Source organism: Melozone crissalis, unplaced genomic scaffold, assembly GCF_028551555.1.
Source record: "Melozone crissalis strain CALT ecotype California unplaced genomic scaffold, PUWL_Pcris_2 ptg000033l_1, whole genome shotgun sequence".
NCBI lineage: Eukaryota > Metazoa > Chordata > Aves > Passeriformes > Passerellidae > Melozone > Melozone crissalis.
In genome coordinates, this window is record NW_026535811.1 from 19,058,951 (window position 1) to 19,080,708 (window position 21,758).

The following is a 21,758-nucleotide window of genomic DNA, read 5'->3' on the forward strand; positions in this document are numbered from 1 at the left end:
GTAAACCTCAATTGCTCTCTGATAATTTGGCTCAATTTCCTGCATTCAAAGCCTGTCCTGCTTTGCCCACCTGAGCTAAAGTGTTCAGGGACTTCTGTGGACTAAGAAAGTACCTGCAAAACAACATGTGAAGCAGGGGGAACTATGTTTTGAAACTCTTCTTTCTTCTGTTGTGCAGAAATGACAGAGAGGAATGAACATTTTAGTATAGCTGCTCTTGGTGGAGGAGACACCAGGGGAAACTGGGGCTGTGGCAGAGGGAATGAGGGAATGAAACTGTTGTGGTCTGCACAGAGCAGAAGGCTCCAACAAAGATATGGGGCAAAATCTAGGAGTGTTTCTGCATGTCTCCATAGCCCATCTCACCCAATTCCCAGCAATTTTTGTAATATGTGAGTCTGATATAGTGATACAGCCATGTGTCTTTCTCTTAGTCCCTCCTAATTAACTTTTAACTTGGCCTCTGCTGAGAGAAGATCTCAAGGTGTTTCACTTTCACCAGATGGCCAGAGAGAAAGGATGGAAGAACTAATCCCCCTGAGGGAAGTCCAGACAAGGGAGAGTGTGGGGGTACCAGTCATCGGTTTTTCTGGGTCTGGACTGAAGGCACTTGAGACAGTAGTTCATGTTTGGACTCAGGCGTTTATTATTTCTTATTAGTAGAACAGTCTCATCACTGTGAGTTCGGCAGCTTTTCATTAGAAGGCACAAAATGGCTAACAATCTCTTGTTACAAGGTCTTTTAAAACTAAACTATCTAATTAAGAACTGACACCCAGATTATTTTCCCTTTTAACCCAATAACTGATCCCAAAGAGCCCGCAATGTGGACTTTTCTTCCCAATTACAAAATGCCACCCAAACCCATGAAGAAGAAGGAAGAAGCATGAAGAAGAAACCCAGAATGACACCCTGTGCCCTCCATCTTTCTCCCATCCACAACATATTAAAAATCCCAAAACCTAAATTTCTCACCAAGTGATACACTTACGCTATAATCTTTTCTATAATCTATTTCACACTTTTGTGGATTCTAGTCTGTCTTGAAGTCTAGGAAACTTTCTCCATGAATGGGGGTCAAAGTCAGTGCTCCCCTGGGGGTCATGGCACCTCAGAGCAGACAGAGAAATATTCCCGGTGCCCTGGGTTTCCACAGGAGAGAATCCTGGAGCTATCAGTAGCAGGCAATCCACACAGCATAACAATTTAACATCCAAACTGCTGTGGAAGCTTTGGCTGCAATTTGATTTTTTAGGAAACCAAAGAACCTAACTGCAAATCACAACACAGAACAAAATTCATTTTTGGTACTACTCAATGAAGTGTGCTGCTGCAGGAACCAGCAGGTCCAAACCTAGAAGCTTCTCTGGCCTCTGCTTGCATTGACTTCTTCCAGTCCAGCCCTGTCACGCCACAGGCCTCCTGTGCACCTCAGGCAGGTCAGCTCCTCTCTTTTGCAGAAAGATTTTCACCTGCAAAACAGCAATCGCTGGGGCACCATTCAGCCTAGTGGGAATACCATGACAGTAAATACTCCAAAAATACCAAATCACAACTTTCCTGAAACTGAGGAGAGCAAAATGGCTTGTCCAGAGCCACAATTCAGGCAGTTGTCTCCACCTAAAAAGCTCCAATGGGATGACAGGACATGACAAAAAAAAAAAAAGGGATTTCACCACCACCAGAGCCATGCCCTTTCTCAAGCATAAGCTGTACAACACAAGGACTTTGAAGCAGCACATCTGTGTCCATGGTGTACAGGCAAACCTCTGTCTGACAGAGATTTTGATTTAAAAAACAACATGAAAAACACTAGTATAGATCTGGCCTATGCCTACGTCATGTTTGCCAGGTTGAGTCCACCTGGAAACAACCAGAGGCACAATCAGGTACAGACAGATGGAGCTGCCTTCCACAAGCAGAGATTTGAGAGAGTGAAGATCCATGCCGCGCTGAACTGTGTCTTCAAGTGCCACATGTATTTTGGACATTTCCAGGGAGGGTGACTCTACTGCTTCCCTGGGTAATCTGTTCCAATGCTTTACAACACTTTTTGTGGAGAATTTTTTCCTAATATTGCAGTCCCTGACTGATTCTGCTTTACATCAGTGCCTCTGATACAGGCTCAGTTAAAATTTCATGGTTGAGCTGGTGCAACTTGTCTATGTGATCCTTCTTAAAATGATTTGATTTTTTTTTCCCCACCAGGAGAACAAACAGAAACTGAACTGATAGCAAGCAGATTAATCTACTGAAAAGACATTGTGTCAGGGTTATGGTTTGGAATATTTGAAGAATGTGAATATTGATAGAACAGAATCAGAAAGAGAGGTGGCCCTTCTTTTGTCACTTGTGCTTAGTTTGCACACGTTTCATTTTATCAGCTGCAGTGGAGTTTTTCCCAGTCTAAACTAGTGTTAGAGAAAGAGGTGAGGCACAGGAACACCAAGAGTGAGAACTTTTGAATTAGTAAACTGAACAATCTGGACCATATTTAACCACATACATTTCATAAACAGAAGAATTATGGGAAGGCATTAAGAAAAAAAATGCTTGTGAAGATGCTAAATGCAATTTATTCAAAGAAATAAGATCAAAAGAAGTGTTTGAGCAGGAAAAAAATTATGCTGTATGCAAAGCAAAAAGAAAAAAAAATTAGCAAAAACAAATCCTCCTTGGCATTTACTCCAGAGAATACCAGAAAAACAAGATGATAATTAAGCTTCTGTGTTGCATTACTTTAAAAATTCACTTGAATGAAAGCAAGCAGTACAATAATGAACTGAGACACAGAGCACTGTTTAATTAGAGGTTGAATTTAAGGGAGTTTATAAGAGCAACACTTAACAAAGAACTTGGTTGAGCTTATTGTTATGGAAAAGGGAGAAAAAAGTTGTGGTGTGTTAAATGGCATTTATAAAATTAGAGAGTCTGATCAAACTGATCCAGATTAGTCCTCCACAGTCGTAAGACTTTAAAATTAGGTCAGGGGGATGAAAGGAGAGCTGAGTCTGAACTGTTTTGTACAAAGGCAATGTGACATATGGAACACGTTACAGCTCAAGAAGGGAGCATGAATGTTTTCAGGAAAGAAAATGACAGGGCACTCCATAAGGAAATTTACAACCATGGAAGCTTCAAAAAGAATACAATTCCTATTTATTTGAGTATTTGTTTAGGGGAGTCAAGCACTGCCTGTGCTCCAAAGCATAAGCATTATTTATTCATCTTTGCACCTTCCTAACAATGGTGTTTGTGGGGTTTGGTTTGTTCCATTTTCATTGGGCTGCAATTTTGCCTTCCCAGAACACAAAGGACAAGGAGCTACTAACATTTTAAGGGCTATGTTCTTTAGGTTCAATAGTAATGGCTTAAAAACCTTCTCTTTTTTTGTATTATTTTCCGCTTTTACAAGGAGTTTAATAAGTGAAGACTTTTCAGAACAAAACAGTCCTTGAACAAGTTGTTCCTCAGTCTCCCTGCTAGGTATTTCAGATTCCATCTCCTGAAGGAAAATACTGAACACTAATACAGAACTTCAATTTCAAATCTTGAACCTGAGACCTTACTGTAGCCTGAAAATTTCTCTTCAGTTAGAAACAAATTAAAGAAAATGGAGGGGTCATTCATTGTCTTTATACCATGTATAAAACTCTCATTTTCACTGACAAAAATTGAAGGTTAGGAGGAAGGCAATGAAGCTACAATGCATTTTTGTGGAGTGATACCTGCATTAAAGACATTTCTTCCATTAGAATGTAGATGAACTAGTCTCCTTTCTTGCAGTAATGCTGTTTTTTTCTTCCACATAGCTGTAGACCAGCACAACCAGCTTCAGTCTAAGCTCAGTATTATTCCCAAATTAAAGGAAAAGGAAATAATTTGGTGAAGTGCTGATCTTAGCTTCAACTTGGTGATAGAGCACAGAAAAGAGGACAAGAAGATCATTTTGTTTTACCAGCTTGATGTTCAGATATTTGTATATTCCATTTTTCAATATTCTTAGAGACCTGCCACTGAAAGATCTTCCAAAAACAGTCACACTTTCTTCATCCAGGTAAATCTGAAGAAGCAGCACACAAGTCTGCAGTTATTTTAAATCTAAAGAGTATTTTAAGTCTATGCAAGCAACTTTTAAGTAGAAGACACAGCATTGTTTCTTAAATTCCTCCAGTTTATTTGGAATCATGGTGATTGTGAGCATTAACACCTGACCCATTCCCTATTGGGTTTCATCATAACAGCTTACCATTACTGACATTAGCTGAAGAGAAAACCAAGCCAGCTCAGACTTTATGCCAGATTATGACCTCAGTTTTATGCAACTCAGTCTGCAGTCGCCTGCTTTCTGTGTGACCAAAAGCAGAGCTTGGCCTCAAGCTTTAGTTTTTAAGAGTTGCATACACACAACTGTCTCCAAGCATAATACCATTCAATAATTTAAAATGGGAATAAATATCCTTTTCAATTTTCCCTAATTTCTAGCAGTCTGAAAATACATCTTATCTTTACTGGATAACTCTAGCAAAGCATTTTGCTTTTAAACCCAACTTCTGCCCATGCCCTTGAGTTCCATGGTCCAGACAGTCTGAAAGCCCCAGGCTTGACCTGCCAGGTTCTCTTCTGCTTTCCACTCATCTCAATCAAAGCCCTACTGGAGGTTTGACATCCCAAACTGTGCCTTCATATAAATGCAGACAAGAAAGAGGCCTTTGTGACACTGTCAAGGAAGAAATTTCAGAGGCTTGAGGTGCTCTCAGACCAGAGATGTTGCTTTAGGGTGAGATGATGGGACCACAGGACAGAAAAGAGGATTGTGTGTGGTTTTGTCTTTTCCTAGGAGGGCACAGGAGATATCTCCTGAGTATGTGTAGGCTTTCCTTCACCTCCAGCCATAGGAAAAGCTGCTTTCCATCAAAAAAGCCCATTACTCCTGCATGCAGCTCAGCAAAGCTCTTTGTGTTCTCACTGTCAAAAAGGCCTGAGAACTTTTTATCTCCTTTACATGCAGTTATCCCAAGACATTGACTGACCTCTCCCCTTTTGTAAAAAGTTCCCCCATATGTTTGCCTCCCCGAAGTTCCTAAGGATGTGATTGCTTTGTTTTGTTTTTGCAGTGGGCTCCTTTCCATATTTTCTAGTAACAGACTGCGAGCAGGTTAGGAAGGTCCTTCAGAGGACTTACGGATTATGCTCCCCAGTTTTCCAGCATTAGTAATATCCTATCTCATTTGAACACAGGCCTTTACCTCAGAATTTACACAGGATGCTTTTGCTACTCACCACATGTTGCCAGAGCTGGTACCTCGTCAGGAATATAAAAGGGAGGGAGGATTGTCCCCCCCTCTTCCCTAGCTTTGCTCCCATGGCTGTTCAAGCTCAGCTTGCTCAGAACAACTCTTCCTGCAGCCAGAGGAGCAGGGACTGCTCACCCAATACTCCCTGCTGAGAGGAAGTGGGTGGAGAGGGGATACTGAGATGACAGAAGTGCAGAGAGCCCAAGCTTCACCCCACTCTGCTTCCTCGCTCGCCAAAAGAGCTGGCTGGGAGCATGGGAGAGTAAACCGCTCCATGGGAAAAGAAAAAAAAAAGAAAAAAAAAGAAAAAAAAGAGGATGAAGTAATTGACTTTTGTAGCAGAGCAAAGGGAATGCAAGTTGTGGTGGAGGGAAGATAGGGAGGAACTGTGACTGACTCACAATATATTCAGTTCCCCGCTCCTGGGGAGATGCAGCTGTGCATCTCCCCTCGTTTAGGCTGTAAAGTTACACCATCGTCCAAAGTAAGCATCCCTAATTCTCCTACTTCCTGAAGCACAACAGTGTTTGGCTCCTTTTTAATCAGGGATTTCTACTGTGCAAATTGAAGTCTAGGATCAGGCTTTTTCTATGTGCAGAATTAAAAATCCTTCCCTTGATTGTTTTGTCAGGTCCTGGGGAAAACTACTGAACTGTTACAGCCGATTTACATTGGCCTGAACTTTTTTTTAAAGCTCATTCCAAGTTATTCTTAATTCCTCAAGACACCTGAGATGTTGTGCATGAGCCAGCCACGGACACCTTTGGCAATGCTTTCCACATCTTTTTCCTTCCCTCTGCTTGCTTCCCAGTTACTTCTGACCTCACTCAAGTAAGGACTGTTTCCCTTTTCTACCACTTCAGTAGAAGAAATAATGGCATGGAATTACTTCTGATTTTGGCCAGCTTTGGTTAAGGCCAGCAGAGTGTGGGGAAGAAGCTGAAGGAAGAGGCTAATCCAGTCTGTAGAACTAACCTAGGCCAGCCCAGACCTCATGAGAGGAAAGTCTGAAGGCCCACTCTCCCATTTTCTTCCCATGTGAGCTTTGGCTTGCATAACTTAAGAAAAGTCATACAACTTACCTGGGTTTCACTTTCCGAACTGTAAAACAACCCCAGCCCTCTCTTACCTTTTCTTAACAGGGAAGTTGGAACTAGATGATCCCTGAGGTCCCTTCCAACCCAAACCATTCCATTACTGTGATTCTGTGAATTTTGGGATGGTTAGATGGGAGTAGGATCCTTTTGTGAAATATATAAAGTGTGCATTTGAAAAGAGGTGACGAGAAGCCTGCTAAAAAATTACTCTTTCCATTCCTGGTTCTCATACCCTGAGAATTACTTCAAATCTACCCTTCTATAATTTTTTCACAACCAGAATTTCTTCAGTAAGAAGGGATTTTTCTAAAATACTGTGTAAGGAGATGTATGACCAGCTGTGGTACATCTCATTTGCCTCCTTCACATGCAAAGTTTAAGACTTTGCTTTTCTGTCAAATATCTGGAGATCATATATTGGGTGAGAGACAACACTTGTTAAAGTACTCCCAGCTCTAAAATTCCACTTTCAAGGATTTTTGGCAAGGGGGAGCAGGGAATGCATTGTGTATCAGCAGCAAAATGGTATCTGGATTGAAAGATAAGAAAAACCTCCATGGCTTCCAAAAAAACAAGGCCATTTTCAGATGAGTTTTGGACCTGGCAGAGGTGCAGAGTTTGCATTAGTACAGTAGGAAAACACAGAAATCATGCTTTGACTTTGAAAAGGCTTCTAGAGATCCTGATTTGCAAATTATTGGATATTTTGGATGGAAATTAGCAGAGCATTGAAACATGAGCTGAACATGTGAGCAGTCTGCACTGTAGCAGGGTGACTCACAAACTTAAAAATCAGATATTCTGCTAGACTAGGACCAGAATACTCTTGCCTTACCCTTGAGCATTAATCCCCAAATATAGTCAAACTCATGGTAAAGTGGGAACTGAGAGTTGAAACTGGAACACTTCCACATCTCAAGGAGAATTGCATACAGGAAATTTTATCCACATGCACATTGAGGAACTGGGGGACTCCCAAGCAAAGTTCCTTTCCAGGCAGAATTCTACCAGGAAAAAAATGCAGAGGAGCTGGATTTGCCAGAACAGTCCTTACCCTCAGGACAGGCCTATGTGTAAATTGTTATTTGCTATAAACTAATGCAATTAGCAGGATGACTGTTTTGCTCTGAAGGGGCAATGGCTTTTTGAAAGACTCAGATGCAATGGGAAAAAACACAAGCCTGTCATGGGCATACATTGTATTTGTGAGCTCTTCTCCATAAGAGAGGCTCAAGGGCTTCACTCTGCACCCAGGAGCAGCTCTAAGAGAGTCGTCATGATTTTACCAAGAGAAGTTGTTGGTAGAGGCAGTGTCCCCTATTAACAATCTTATTTAACTGGTCAGAACAAACGAGGTCTTTCTGTACAAATCTCTTTTTAAAGTCTGACATCTTTTGCAAAGAAGCAAACTTCTAACCTTACCCGTCATTTAACACTTCTGTTTCACCAGAAATAGAAGACTCCTTTTTCTCTGAGAATGAATTAAAAAACTTCATTTTAAACCGGTTGTGAGCGAGCTATGAACCTGTGCAAAGGGCATGGAAAAGATGTTAATTATACACAGTAATGCTAATTTCACATCACAGTTCTGATGGAAACAATGCAGTTGCATGCTGTATGTTAAAATAAAGTTCAAACATCAGCTGTATGTAATTACATTGTCTTCCCCTCTCTCTCTTATTGTACAAAAGCTTTGTCCAATTAATGCTGATTTCACTGAATTCCTATGGTGGTTTTAAAATAATTGGATCAGGTCTGGGATCCTTTTCTTAAGAATGCTGCATCAGATACATTGCACCTGCAAGCCTAATGAGATTTTTTGTATCTGGGGGGTTGTGAACCTTTGAGGAATAGGGAGAGGCAATTCAGAGAGCAGTCTTTGACTCACGGAGTGGCCATGGATGTATTTGCGTGTGGATTCAGGGAAACGCGGAGTCACGGCCTCTGGAAAAGCAAACACAGGTGCGGTTCTGCGTGAAATGCAGCAGCTCTTCCCCAGCAAGGCTCAGTGCTTGGCACAAACTCCAGAGCAGCAATGTTGTCTCTTCCAAACTACCTTAACACTGGAAGGAGCTGCCCAAGAGGTTTAGAGTCCCTCTTCCTGGAGGTGGGAATGACTAGATATGGCACTCGGCACTCTGGGATGGGTGACAAAGTGGTTGGCAGTCACAAGTTGAACTCGATGCTCTTAAAGGCCTTTTCCAACCTTAATGATTTTGTGATTCAGTGATTCTGTACCCTCAGTGCAAACATCTGTGTTCAAGGGTCACAGCAGAGCTCTCAGAAAAACAAATGCCCTTTTAAAAAATGTTAATGACAGAAATATCTCAGGTTAACTTCAGGGTCTGTTTTAATTCTACCTGAATAAAAGCTCACTTTATTTCTATAGCATTCCCTATATTCCCTGCATTTCTTTTTCCTTGTGGGTGTGCGTCCTGTCTGTACTCATATGCTTAGGAATACAAGATGTTTCACAATGAGACTCTACACTTTTGAATTTACATCCCTTGCTTTATTCTGTTTGTTTGTTGGATTTTACTATTTTCCTTACTTCACAAAAGAAAAAGGAAATCAGATGATGTCAAAAATGACAGAAGTTGTTTTCAGCTTCTGAAACAAAAAAAAAATCCAGAAACTCTTTTGCTTTCAATGTAAAATCTTGCAAAATAATGATATATTGAAAGGCAAAGCTGAAAACAGCTTTCCCTTCAAGTTTCCAAATTGCAGAAAAACTAACAAATAGTGTTTTTTTAGTGCCAAGGTTTTTTGGTTTGGTTTTTTTTTTCCCCCTAAAAAAGTGAGTTGTCCCGAGGCAATGTAAATGGAAAAACATGTCAGACCATCCAGCATCACAGGGTCCCCAGGAGGCTGCTCTTTCTTAGCCTAACAGGAGAGGGACAAAATCCAGATAATCTGAGAGGTGCTTCCCTTTCTCCTCCTGCTACCAAGTTAAAAAAAAACCACCTCTGGCATTTTTAAATACAACAATCAGAACAATCTGTTACAAGGCCAGGCTTAAAGCCCCCAGAATTGCGGGAGGTGAAAGTTTCATCTGGAAGGCTGCTCTCAGTTTTAATTATGGACAACTTAAGCCCTCAAAGCATCTCTCTGATAAAAACAAGAGAAAATGCAAGTACTGCCTGATTTTAATACAAAACAATTAATCAGCCCTGGTTGAGCCAAAGTAGGTCCAGGTTGACTTGAAAAGTTAATGGATCTTCAAACTGTTTCAAGAAAAGACTTAAATGGAGTTTCAGTGCTGCAAGGAAACACGAAACCCAGGCCTCTTTGGTGTGGCTTTGGGTTTGTTACAAACATCTTGCATAGCTTGAAAACTGCTTTTGATGATGGGCCTAACTTCCCTTTCCTCAGCTTAATCCCAGTTTTCCTGATTGCACTCCTTTGCCCCACCCTAAAGCAAATGTTCCCTTTCCCCAATGCTTACACTTTCCAGATCTTTGCCTTGTGTTTCCTGTAACGCCCTTTCTGCAAGCTCAAGGCAAATGCTTGCACCTTCAAAGCAGTTTCCTCAAAGGTCAGTTCTACAACCCTTTCAGTCATTTTTGCTTCTCCTACCCCATTTTCTTTTTGTATGACAATACCTTCCATCTTTCAAGCAGCTTTCCCAATTTTACTGCTTTGCTACAAGAAGCACCAATTCCTTTCCAGCTCAGCAATGAAATGCCCCAGTATTTTCATTTATTAAATACTGTGCTTTTCCAAAGTTTTAGATCGTTCCTGGGTCTGATCAGGTATTGCTCCTAAGTTTTTTTTTTTTTGTTTTGCCTCTATGTATCACTGCTCAACATTAATATTTCTCCAGCACATAAGCTTTTAATTTCTACTTCAGGTTTCATTTTGCAATTTTCTGACAATGTTTTATTTCTCCATCTCCCCAGCAGAGATTGTATTCCTCTTCGCTCACTGCTGTTTGCATCACCTCCAAATTCAGCTGCAAATTTAATTTGCTTGCTGCTTAGCCCTGCTGCTATTAACAAACAGTAATGAAAAGATTAACTAACACACAGTTTATCAGCCTAAATTATCCATAATATTTTACTTTTGGGATTTTCTATTATTTTGTTTGCAAATTACTTCTGAGGGAAAAAGAATGAAAGTGCAAAGATCTGGGAAAATCTTCTTTTTGTAGAATAAGCACAGGTCCAGTCAAGTCAAGCTGTTTATTCAGCTATGACTTTTAGATTTCTTTGTATTTTGGGCAGTTTTCAGAGTTACACAGTGAATAATAAGAAGAAATACTTCCACTATTATTGAAATTATTTACCCCACTACAGCTTTATCTCTATGATGGTATTGTTTTTATTTCCCTGTAATTCATGCTTTTCTTTGATAGATAACAACATTAGAGGTGGTCTTCCCAGATCCAGCCCGTGCAACACAAAAACCCCAACCTGTCTGACCTCGCAAATATCAGCTGATTTCTGTGCATTCCAGTTTCTGCTGGGGAGCAATGGCAGTACTACTACATTGTCAGTAACAACCAAGAGAAACATTTAGGGATTGCTCCAATATCAGAGATGTGAGAATCACAGAGTGGCCTAGGCTGGAAGAGACCTTAAAGGTCGCTTTGCCCCACTCCCTGCCAAGTGAAGGGACACCTTCCACTATCCCAGGTTGCTACAAGTCCCATCCAGCCTGGCCTGCAACACTGCCAGGGATGGGGCAGCTTCTCTGGGCAACCTGTGCTAGGGCCTCAGCACCCTCACAGGGAACAGTTTCTTCCTGGTATCCAGTCTAAACCTGCTGTCAGTGTGTAGCCATTGCCCCTTGTCCTGTCACACCAGGCCCTTGACAAGAGTCTCTCTCTCCATCTTTCCTGTAAGTTCCCTTCCAGCACTGGAAGGCCACAATGAGGTCACCTCAAAACATTTTATTTTCCAGGCTGAACAATCCCAATTCTTCCTGCCTTTACTCTCTCAGTAGGGGAAAATCAGTCAGCTCTTTGACGGAGAACCCAAAGGATGTCAGAATATATACCTGCAGTAATGAAATACCACAATCATTCCATAGACCTTCTTTCTTTGCAGATACAAAAAGTAACAGACATTTAGACTTGACAAAACTCTTCCAACACACCAGGGAAATTGGGATCCCAGCCTTCAAACCCCTCATTCTGACCTCCTCAATACACAGAATAATCAGTCTGCTGCTTAATGCAAAATGATACCATGGCAGTGGGGCATAGACAGACAGGTGTAAACACGTAAATACGTCACAGAAGTGTCAGTGAGGGATGGAACTGGAATGGAAAATGACCTTGTTGTGACTGAGAAAAGGCTGCCTACTCCTATATCTGATTATAGACCTGGAGATGTAGCTGGGATGGGTGAAATCATACAGGACATTATTAATAGTGCAGTCCCCCAGTGGGATTGTGAGAGGATGCTGAGGACTGCCAAATGCCTCCAGGGAGATCTCACATGCCCTGGTGTAGGTGGCGGGGGAGGGAGGTGCAGGTCCAAAACCTGACAAGAATTAACTGTGCACAAGGTGTGAGAAGTAGCAGCTGTTCCAAAGAGTGAGGTAAGCACAGAGGAACTGCTCCTGACCTTTCTCTTGTAATCAGGCAGGTATGTGTCCAGCAGCCTCCTCTTGATTTCCAAAAAAATTTCTGTGGAAGGATCAAATGTAGACACACACCTGCCATTGCAATCACCTGTGTGACTCTACACAGCTCATCTGACAGTGCAGAACACAGACTGCTCCTTGCAGCAGAGGTGTTATCACAGAACTGGCCCTCAGGAAGATGTCACCGGTTGGGAAAGCTTTCCCCAGTGACCAGTAGGGTCATGGCCACCCCCACAGTGTTATGGGTTGGCTCCAAATGCAGAGGAGTTTTACATGCTCGGCTGAGCAGATGTCCTGCTATGCTTTGCTCAGCCAGTCATTTGAAAAAGGAATGTCAGTGACTCTGTGGGCTGAACTCCATTTCCATAAGAAATTAAGTATACACCTTTCACTGGAGGTTACTGGGGCTCAGTGCTCAGATGTGTCTTCTCTTTTATAAATGGCCTTAAGTAAATTAATTAATACATCTGTGAGCTGCTGCAGAGATGAAAAAACCTTGGTGAGCTCCCCCTCAGATCTGTAGCTGCACTCCACTGCCAGTGTGCCAGCGGAATGGATTAGTTTCCAATCCCCTCACCCTAACTTCCAGTTTCGTTGTCCCTCAGGATGGGAGGGTTAACACTTTGGGCTGGCATCACTTGGTTTTGTCTCTGAATTCTTCAGCTTCTCAAAGGGCCTGGCTCTTGTGAAAGCTTTAGTTTCAATCTGTCTCTGTTGAAACTTCCATATCCTGAGAAGTAAAAGCGTTCAGGAGGGCATCTGCAGGGACATTCAGCACTCTCCAGTAACCTACCTTCATAAATCCATCTTGTACAAACAGTTGATTACTATTCTGAAATACAGTGCACATTTTCAGACACCGTTATGTCACATTCCCACCTTCTTGAACATTCAGAATTCTTTTCTTGTTCTGTATCTTCCCCATGTCCCCCAAAGCACAGAGAAAGAGGGCTGCATTTCTTCCCAACATAGTTATTAGGAAGAGGGAAATCAACAGGGCAGTCCATGACTTGGGAGGTTGTGGAAGCAGTGTTCAGCAAACGTGACAATAATCATGCTTTCCTCTTTGGTAAAAGCTTGGAAAAGCTGTCAGCCACCACAAAGGATTATTAGTTGCTTGGTCTGAAGAGCTGAAGCTGCTCCTAAATTTTTAAGGAAGTGCCAAACACTTCAAGCTGGCTTACATAAAACATGTGGGGTATTACAATTCTAAATGTAAAAATCACCAGTCACTTTTCCTTCTATTCCACTTTCTCTTAGCAATGACTTACAAATAAATACTTGGGCAGTCTCTCACAGTACTAGGCTTTCATGCTTTCTGCAGAACATTTTAAATGATGTCTCAATCTTCCCCTGTGTGCAATGTTCAGAAACTGACCAGAATAAATCACCACAAACAAAACTAAACAAAATTTTTCACTACTACATAAAGTGGTGAGTCTGGAAAGGGAGGCAAATGGTTTGCCAGAGTTTATTAGGGATTGAATTTATCAATGGAAGGAAGAAGTAAGTTTATTAACTTCTCCTTAAATGTAGACCTTGAGCCACCTAGCTCAGACAGAATTAATAGCCTGCTAAAACTGCAGCGTTAGGCAGGAATACAAACCAAAAAAATAGAGTAAAGCCACATTTGGGAGATAATCAGATTTGAAATGCATGAACTTTTGTTTTCTGTGTTCTTTGCTTTTCCTCTCTGAGCCACAAATGTCAGCAGTCTCCAAGTCCAATTTACTTAGTGCAAACCAGCCACAAATGCAGCCAAAATGAACGTTTGTCAGGAATTTACATGTGGAAAATTCCAAGAAGAACCATGAAGAACAACAAAAATATCTCACTAGCATCACCTAACCAAGGAAAATAATTTCACTTGGGAAAAATCTTTCCACTTGTAATGAACAATCTGAATTGAAAAACAAAACAAAACAAAAAAATCCCAGTGAAAGAGCAGAAAAGGTCACATGAAGGATTTAATTCTTGTGAGATTTTTAGACCATTCTCCAAAAGGCCAGAGAAAGAGCTGCTTGTGCTGAAGTAGCTCCTGCTGAGGTTCACAGAATCCTGGGCCCTCCAGGAACCTGGAATTTGAGTCAGTATTCCCTCAGACAGGACACATATGCTGAAATCATGCCCCCAATCCGAGTCCTCTCTATAGATAATTTACTCACTGGTCTGCACTGAGAAAGCATTTGTTCTGCTTTGTGATTTGCATGTGGAACTTCTGGAGGCATGGCCAGAAACACCAGAATTATTTGCTTTGAAAATATGAAAAGATAGACATGTTAATGTTTTACATTTTCCTCTCCTTTTTACAGATTTAACAACACACATGCCAAATAAATCTCAAATTATCTGCAGTTCAGACAGGCACAACGTTCCATTTTGGGCAAAGAGCCATTCATCAAATGCAATACTCCCCAGACCTGCAAACAAATATACTTTTAATGTGTCTTATAACCACATTACAGACAAGGCCATAAACCAGCTGGAGTTTTCCAATAACACTCATTTCTCCTATCTAAAATAGTGCTTTAGACATACTCTGAGGTGCTGGACTTCATCGACAGCCTGACAATTTTTAGTCATGGACTGCAACTTCTGAACAGCACTTTATGAACCTCCTAGGTTGGAGGAACTCCCTGAAAACTATAATCTCACCAATCTTTGTGGTTTTGCCAAAGTTTTGCACCCAGAAAAATATAAATACTTGTTCTAAAACCTTTTTACTTTTGCAGCAAATAATCTGCAAAATAAATCAAACTACAGGTTGAATTTCAAAGTTAGCATCATTCCCACCAAATCCATAAGACGTTGCACATGAAGTTCAGGAAAACACTTTTCAACATTTTTCCCATTAATGGGGTTCCTCCACGGAGAAGAAAAACAGCTCATTTTAGCTTCTCCAGCTCTCAGGTCCCCATCCCTTCCTTTCTGTGTGCAGCATGACATTGAGGAGAGCCTGCAGGAACTCCAGCCTTACTCTTCCCACCTCATCACACTCCAACTTGTGTGTTTTGCTAGTGCCACTTAATTTTGAGACTGAGCAGAGCAGGGATTGCATGCAGCTGCATGTTGGCATGAATAGTGCTTCTGGCTTTTGAGCTGAGCCATATCAGAGCTTTGCTCACCATCCTGTGGGCTTGTGTGTCATCTCATGTGTGGATTCTGGGCCCTGCAAGAAATCTGCTCAAGGACATCTGTTTAATAATATTTTTACTGTTTTTAAAAGAAAATCCTATGCTGAGGGAAGGCGAAATTGCACAGCAGCTGCATAGACAGAAAGGTCTGGGCTCTGAGATCCATCTACATTAAGTTCGTATTTATTCAGGTATGGCAGTAATTGTATGGTAACTGAACATCTTCGATTTTTTCCCCCCCTCAAAAGCAAAACATTACTGCAGGCAACAGTCTAGATTTAGGTGAACTCACACTGTGACAAACTGAGAATGGAGAAAACACATTTCTTGTCCATAAAAGGACAGCTCACACATACACAGAGGGTAGCTCTGATATTGCTGCTGTTCCAAACTGCAAATTGGGGACTCAATCTTGCAAAAAGGAGTTTTGTTTAGAGTGGATAAAACGTTCTTCAGCTAAAGATTTTTTTCTTCTTTTTTCCTTTGCCTTCTGAAACAGAAAATGGCTCACCCTCTAAGCAGAAAATGGTGATTTTTTTTTTTAAGTGGAAAATTTTCTGTTCAGGGGGGAGGGGATCCTTCCCCTTATCTCAGCACTGGTGATGCACATCTGGGGTGCTGTGTCCAGTTCTGGGCTCCTTAGTACAGGAGCAAATCCATGAAAATTATTAAGGATTAGGACAACTGTACCTCGAGAGGCTGACAGAGCTGGGGCTGTTCATGCTGCAGAAGAGAAGTTCCAGGGGGATTTTATTGAAGTGCAGAGATACCTCACAGAAGGGATTAATAAAGATGGAGCCAGGCTCTACTCAGGTGTGTCCATGATAGGACAGAAGGCAATGGGAAAAAACTGAAATATAGGAAACACTGCTGATACATGAAATGTATTTTTGTTAAGTTTAAGGGTGTTGAAACACTGGAATGGCTTGTCTAGAGGTTGTGGAGTCTCCATCCATGTAGATATTCCAGATCTGAGTAGGCAGAGCTCTCTGCAAGCTGCCCTATCTGATACTCCTGTGAGGAGTGAGATTGGCCTACATAATGTCCTGAGGATCCTCCCAACTCCATCTGTCCCACAGTCTGTGACTCTGTGCCTTCATCCCAGAGTGCCAGAGGTCTCTGACACATGGTGGATGTGTTTGCAGAGCAGGAAAATCAAATTCAAGGCCTTGCTGAGTAATTTGAAGGAGTATTACAGTCAGGGTTTATCATAGACTATGAGGGTGCTCTAAGAGGAGTTTTGTATTTTCTCCTTCAATCCACTAGTTGTGCAGCAAATTTATAAGCAGGTGTGATCTTTAGTGAATGGTTCACATCCATGACTTAGGATTTTACTTTGAAAATTGATTTAATTTAAATATTAATGACAATACCAAATACACAGGTGTCCAAATATACAAGGAAAAAAAAAATCTGTCCTCCCTGGACAGTTGCTCCTGGCTGTCAGCTACACAAACAAAAAGATGACAAAAAGGCTTAAAAAATAAGTGACAAATGAACTTCTAGAATATGGACAGAAGGTAGAATTAGAAGGAGACCACAGGAAGCCAAATAGAGCAGTGCATGGCAAAGTACCAAGAAGTAGCACACTTTTAGAAATGGCTTTCAAAATACTGAATCATTGAACAAGATTTTTGAGTTTTAGGAGATGGTGGGGAGAGGGATGACCCCAATCTGTCCTTGAATATTTCTAATTGATGTCAGCTTTGTTTCACCTTATATAAATGTAACTTCTTAAAAAACCACCAAAAAAAAGATCCCCAGTCCTGAAAACAACTCCCACAAAATGGGAGTTGGGTCACTGGGTCCTTCTGAATTCCCCACTTGTATTATAGAGGCCTAATAACCACTTTCTGATTTGACTGCATCATTTTCCTTCAGGAACCCTTTCCCTTACTAGAGAGAGAAAGAAAACAAAAGCACTATTGAAACACAGGATTTATTTCCTTCTTATGGTAACATTAAATAGAAGCCACTTGATAAATATGAATTAGATGAGTCTGAGAGATCTCAGCACACAAAACCTGACAACAGTTATCAAAGTCAGAACTTTTTCATTTCACATAGTGAAACAGTTTTCTACTGTGCATGATCCTGCAAGTTTGAAACTAAACTTCTCAGTGGAATAAACTCTGTGGAAGTAACTTCGCCTCCCTCTGCTGCCAAGCCCAGGCCATGCTATCCCAAGAGCTACCTACCTCTGCAAAGAAAGGGCTTAGCTGATATATATGCCACTAGGCATGGAAAGGGGAAAAGCAAGGCCTAAAATATAGATGAAATATTGAAAAAAAAAAATTCAGAAGAGAGTTTGCATTCATTATAAAGTATAACAAATAGCATCTTCAAAGAAACACACAACCTGTTTCCATACCTCTGTATGTGCCTCATATCTTAGTAACATAGATGTTACTAAAAAAATCCCAATTTTCATGTTTACAGCCTCTAGCAAACCTCCCTCTTGGACTGTTTTAACATTGACTCTCTGTTTCTTTGCAGATCTTACAGGTGAACAAGGTGATGTCCATCTTGTTTTATGTGATATTTCTCACTTACCTGCGTGGCATCCAGTCTTCCAACATGGATCAAAGGAGTTTGCCAGAAGATTCGATAAATTCTCTTATTATTAAACTCATTCAGGCAGACATTTTAAAAAACAAGTTTTCTAAGCAGATGGTAGACATTAAGGAAAACTATCAAAACACAGTGCAGAAAACAGACGCTCAGCAAGACATAGACAGAGAGGAAAATGTGAAATCAGACTTCCAGCCAGTTTTCTCAGTGGATACAGATCTCCTGAGGCAGCAGAGACGCTACAATTCTCCCCGAGTCCTTCTGAGTGACAACACGCCGCTGGAGCCGCCGCCCCTGTACCTCATGGAGGATTACATCGGGAATTCCGTGGTGGTGAACAGAACCTCCCGGCGGAAGAGGTATGCAGAGCACAGGGGCCACCGGGGGGAATACTCCGTTTGTGACAGTGAAAGTTTGTGGGTCACGGACAAATCCTCCGCCATCGACATCAGGGGACACCAGGTGACTGTTCTGGGAGAAATTAAAACAGGCAACTCTCCAGTTAAGCAATACTTTTATGAAACGAGGTGTAAAGAGGCCAAGCCTGTAAAAAATGGCTGCCGTGGCATTGATGACAAGCACTGGAACTCCCAATGCAAGACATCCCAAACTTATGTCAGAGCACTGACTTCAGAAAACAACAAACTGGTGGGCTGGAGGTGGATACGGATAGACACCTCCTGTGTGTGTGCCTTGTCCAGGAAAACAGGAAGAACATAGATCTGCATCTCTTTGCTATATAAATTATTACTTTAAATTATATGATACGCATGTAGCATATAAATGTTTATATTGTTTTATATATATTATAAGTTGACCTTATTTATTAAACTTCAGCAAATCTACAGTATATAAGCTTTCTCTCTCAATAAACAAGAGCAAAGGGTGTGTGCCTCTACTGTGGCCAACTCTGGGGTTTTTTAGACTATGTGACACTGCTTGTCGGCAGCATACCTTAACCTTCCTGTAAAATCTGTAAAATCAGTATTTTTCATTCAGTATTGTCAAACCGGTGACTGTCATTTAGTAAACTTGTTAAAAATCAGATCAATGCCAAGACTTGTGTACATATTTATATTCCCTGCTCTACACATTCATATTTAATTAGATCTGCAGTGTTGACTCCTCACCACCAAAAAAAAAAGGACCAAAATACACGTTGCAGCCTGCAGATGATGTCAAATTTTCAGGCATCAGGTAGCCCTAAAATATAGTTTCTGTGTACGCCAGTTTTGCCAGTGAAATGACCATTTTCCCTCTGATAGCAATTCAGAATGGCTTCTAATAATCCAGGAACATCCATCTGCGTTTAGGAAGCACATTTGTTTTGCAACTGTTTCTAACGCTGCCAGTGCATCATTGCAAAAATATGAAAAAGAATCTGAAATATTTGTAGCCAAAACTTGCTGAAGTCAAGAACTGATCTAAATGGATCATTAATATAATACATAAAAGATGGGTTTGTTGTGATCAGCCTCTTCCTCCTCACATGAATCAACTATCTTCTGCTTGCATTGTTGGATCATTCCTCTCTGAGTTTTTAAATTAGAAACAAAGCTGGGAGTGTCTTAACCTTAAAAGAGTTCTTGGCTTGCACATCGTAGTAAAGAAAGATGCGATATCCTGGCCACAAGCCTGTACGAAGGTTTCCTTCTCCTCAGTGATCCATTCTCCATCTTTCCCAGGGGGAAAATGTGTTGTTGAACTGCTTGAGAAACCTGGTACCTATCACAGGAATGTGAAATGGATGGTGGCTAAAATCTATTAAGTCTATAGTTATACTGAAGTTGCCCAATTAAACATATGAGTTGTTGCTTAGGAGAGACAAATGTGCTAGCGTGTATTTACCTCAGAGTCTTCTGTGGATTGTCATGTAGCCCCACTGACGACAGGAATAATGACACTACTTGAAGAGATGTCCCATTACATGTTAGCTGTGCAATGCCCTGGTTGGGATCCCACTCCCAGGAAGCAAATGAGAGTTCATGTCTAGGAACAGAATTCAAATTGAACCACATGTTATCTGTGTCCAGACAGATCTAACCCACAGCCAGGGCTGGGAAATACCAGCTATTCAGAAGGTTTTACCCTCATTTATTTTCGGAGGGGTTTACAGCTATAGCCTTTGCTGCCATAGCGTGTTCAGCATCACAAATGGAAATGAGATCAGAGCCCTCAAACATGAGGCTGCAGGAGGCCTTTGTTCATGCAGCTTTCACCCCTGGAAAACCAGCTTCAAACATGCAACAGGCCATGAAAGGTAGCAAACTGTGGGGTATCCCGTAATCCCTTACAGAGAGCGCTGCACACCATAAAACCACCTGGAGCTGGACAGGTTGCCTGGAGGCCAAGCAATGGAACAGTCCTATCTTGGAAAGCCAGGTTAGAGCATGTGGGTATTTTCTTCAGGGGAGGCCAGAAGCAAAGCTTTTGAGAACCATCTCAATTTTCAGCATGAGGCCAGGGTATTTACCTCACAGGAAGTATCATCACTTTCAGCACTAAATCCTAACTTTGCTTCAAGTAATAACCACTTCAGAGGTTCAATACAAGGCAGTCATTAAAATGAGAGGATGGAATATAACATGGAAGTCAATATCTGACAGATCTGATTAGAATATTTCTCATTTCTTGGCAAAATTTTTAAAAAGAAAAAAACCCAACTCCACAGAGCTTTTGCTACTTTTCCCACTACAAAAGTTTAAGCTTCAACTAACCATTTTGGCTTGGGGGAATAAGCATATTTTTCAGAGTTCTGCCACACTGGATTTTTTGTAAATTAAAAGCTTGATTTTACACCCTGAGTTCCCAAATAAAGATCTTTTGCACATGCTGGGAGCAATTGAGAGCTTATATAGTTATGGATCACTAACTTTAGAGATCTCCTTGTTCCACTGTGCCACATAGGTCTATCTCCATGTGAGAAGAGGAGGTAAGAAGACCAATCCCATTAATCAGAAACTGCCTTCTTTGGCAATGTGGATGTCACTTTTGTTTACATAAACCCATGTCTCCAGATTTTGTTACTGTAAATTCAGAGAAGGTCTGTTGAAGACAGGAAAGAAAATATAGCTCTATAACAATATAGACAACATCAGAGTTGATTCTAATGCCTTTTTTTTTATGCTCACTGAAAATCACGGGAGGTTCATTCCTTAAGGGTTCAAAGAAAGCCATTTGTCATTTTCCACTGTAAATCCAGTAACAGGAACTGGTCTTTGACTCTTGACTTTAACAAGTATTTTACAAGCAGCCAGCAAAAATATCTCAGAGTAAATATGCCTGTCATCTGAAACACATGAGATGAGAATGGAGTGTGGTGTGTACGGTTATTAGGCTGGCTGCTCCTTTCCCATCCCAGGAAAACAATGAGTGGAAGTGTTACCCTCTGGATCTGATCCAGCTTCCACTAAACTCAATGGCGGAAAAAAAAAATCTCACCTTCTCTGGTGGAATCTGGATCAGGCCCTGAGCGAAGAAAAACCTGCGCATTTCGACCCGAGAGCAAAGTAATCCCACACATCAGTAACACTTTCCTGTAAATCCTGTGTATGCATAAGATGCTGTATAATTTTGTAACAAGTTTGTAAACAAAGGCTGTAATAAATTTGTTAAGGTCTAATTCTCTTTTCACTGTAGCCAGGGATGGTTTTATTGCCAACTTTGGTCATGGCACAATGAATTCAAAATTCGTATCCAACTTTTTTTTGTTTGTGTTAAGCAATTAAACAAAATATTCAGCTCTCAATGCCAGTTTAATTTAAGCATTCTAAAAATCACTTCCATTAGGCAGCTCAGATGCTCTGTCAATATTGTTTTGCCAATAGATCATTATAAACACACATTATATTTAGATTTTCTCCCAAATGACCAAATGCTATTCTGAAATTGCCTGTCTGTGTCAAAATGTATTTTCTCTGCTTTTTACCCCCTAGTTTTTTTCCAGTCCATTTAGTAACAGCAAAAAATGCTCCACTGAGGTTTTGGAAAACCATCTGCATTTATTTTACCACCTTTGAACATGTGTTCAGGAATGAAGTCTGTGCAGAGAGTTTACTGCTACCAAGAGA

General features: G+C 41.1%; 1 protein-coding gene and 1 long non-coding RNA gene across 2 annotated transcripts in view; one reads left to right on the plus strand and one right to left on the minus strand.

Annotated features, from left to right (window-relative positions):
- The window catches only part of NTF3 (neurotrophin 3), a 46,860-nt gene extending 28,231 nt beyond the window's left edge, over nucleotides 1-18,629 (plus strand). Inside the window, exon 2 of the mRNA XM_054282190.1 lies at nucleotides 17,614-18,629. Coding sequence (XP_054138165.1) covers nucleotides 17,614-18,408 — 795 coding nt within the window. The 3' untranslated portion in view covers nucleotides 18,409-18,629. The remainder of the gene's footprint in view (nucleotides 1-17,613) is intronic.
- LOC128940641 (uncharacterized) lies at nucleotides 1,226-17,988 on the minus strand. The gene is made up of 3 exons (XR_008483304.1): nucleotides 17,904-17,988; nucleotides 17,671-17,779; nucleotides 1,226-1,472 (listed from the first exon to the last, which is right to left on the minus strand). It is a non-coding gene; the product is annotated as an uncharacterized LOC128940641 (long non-coding RNA).
- Nucleotides 18,630-21,758: the final 3,129 nt, after the last annotated feature.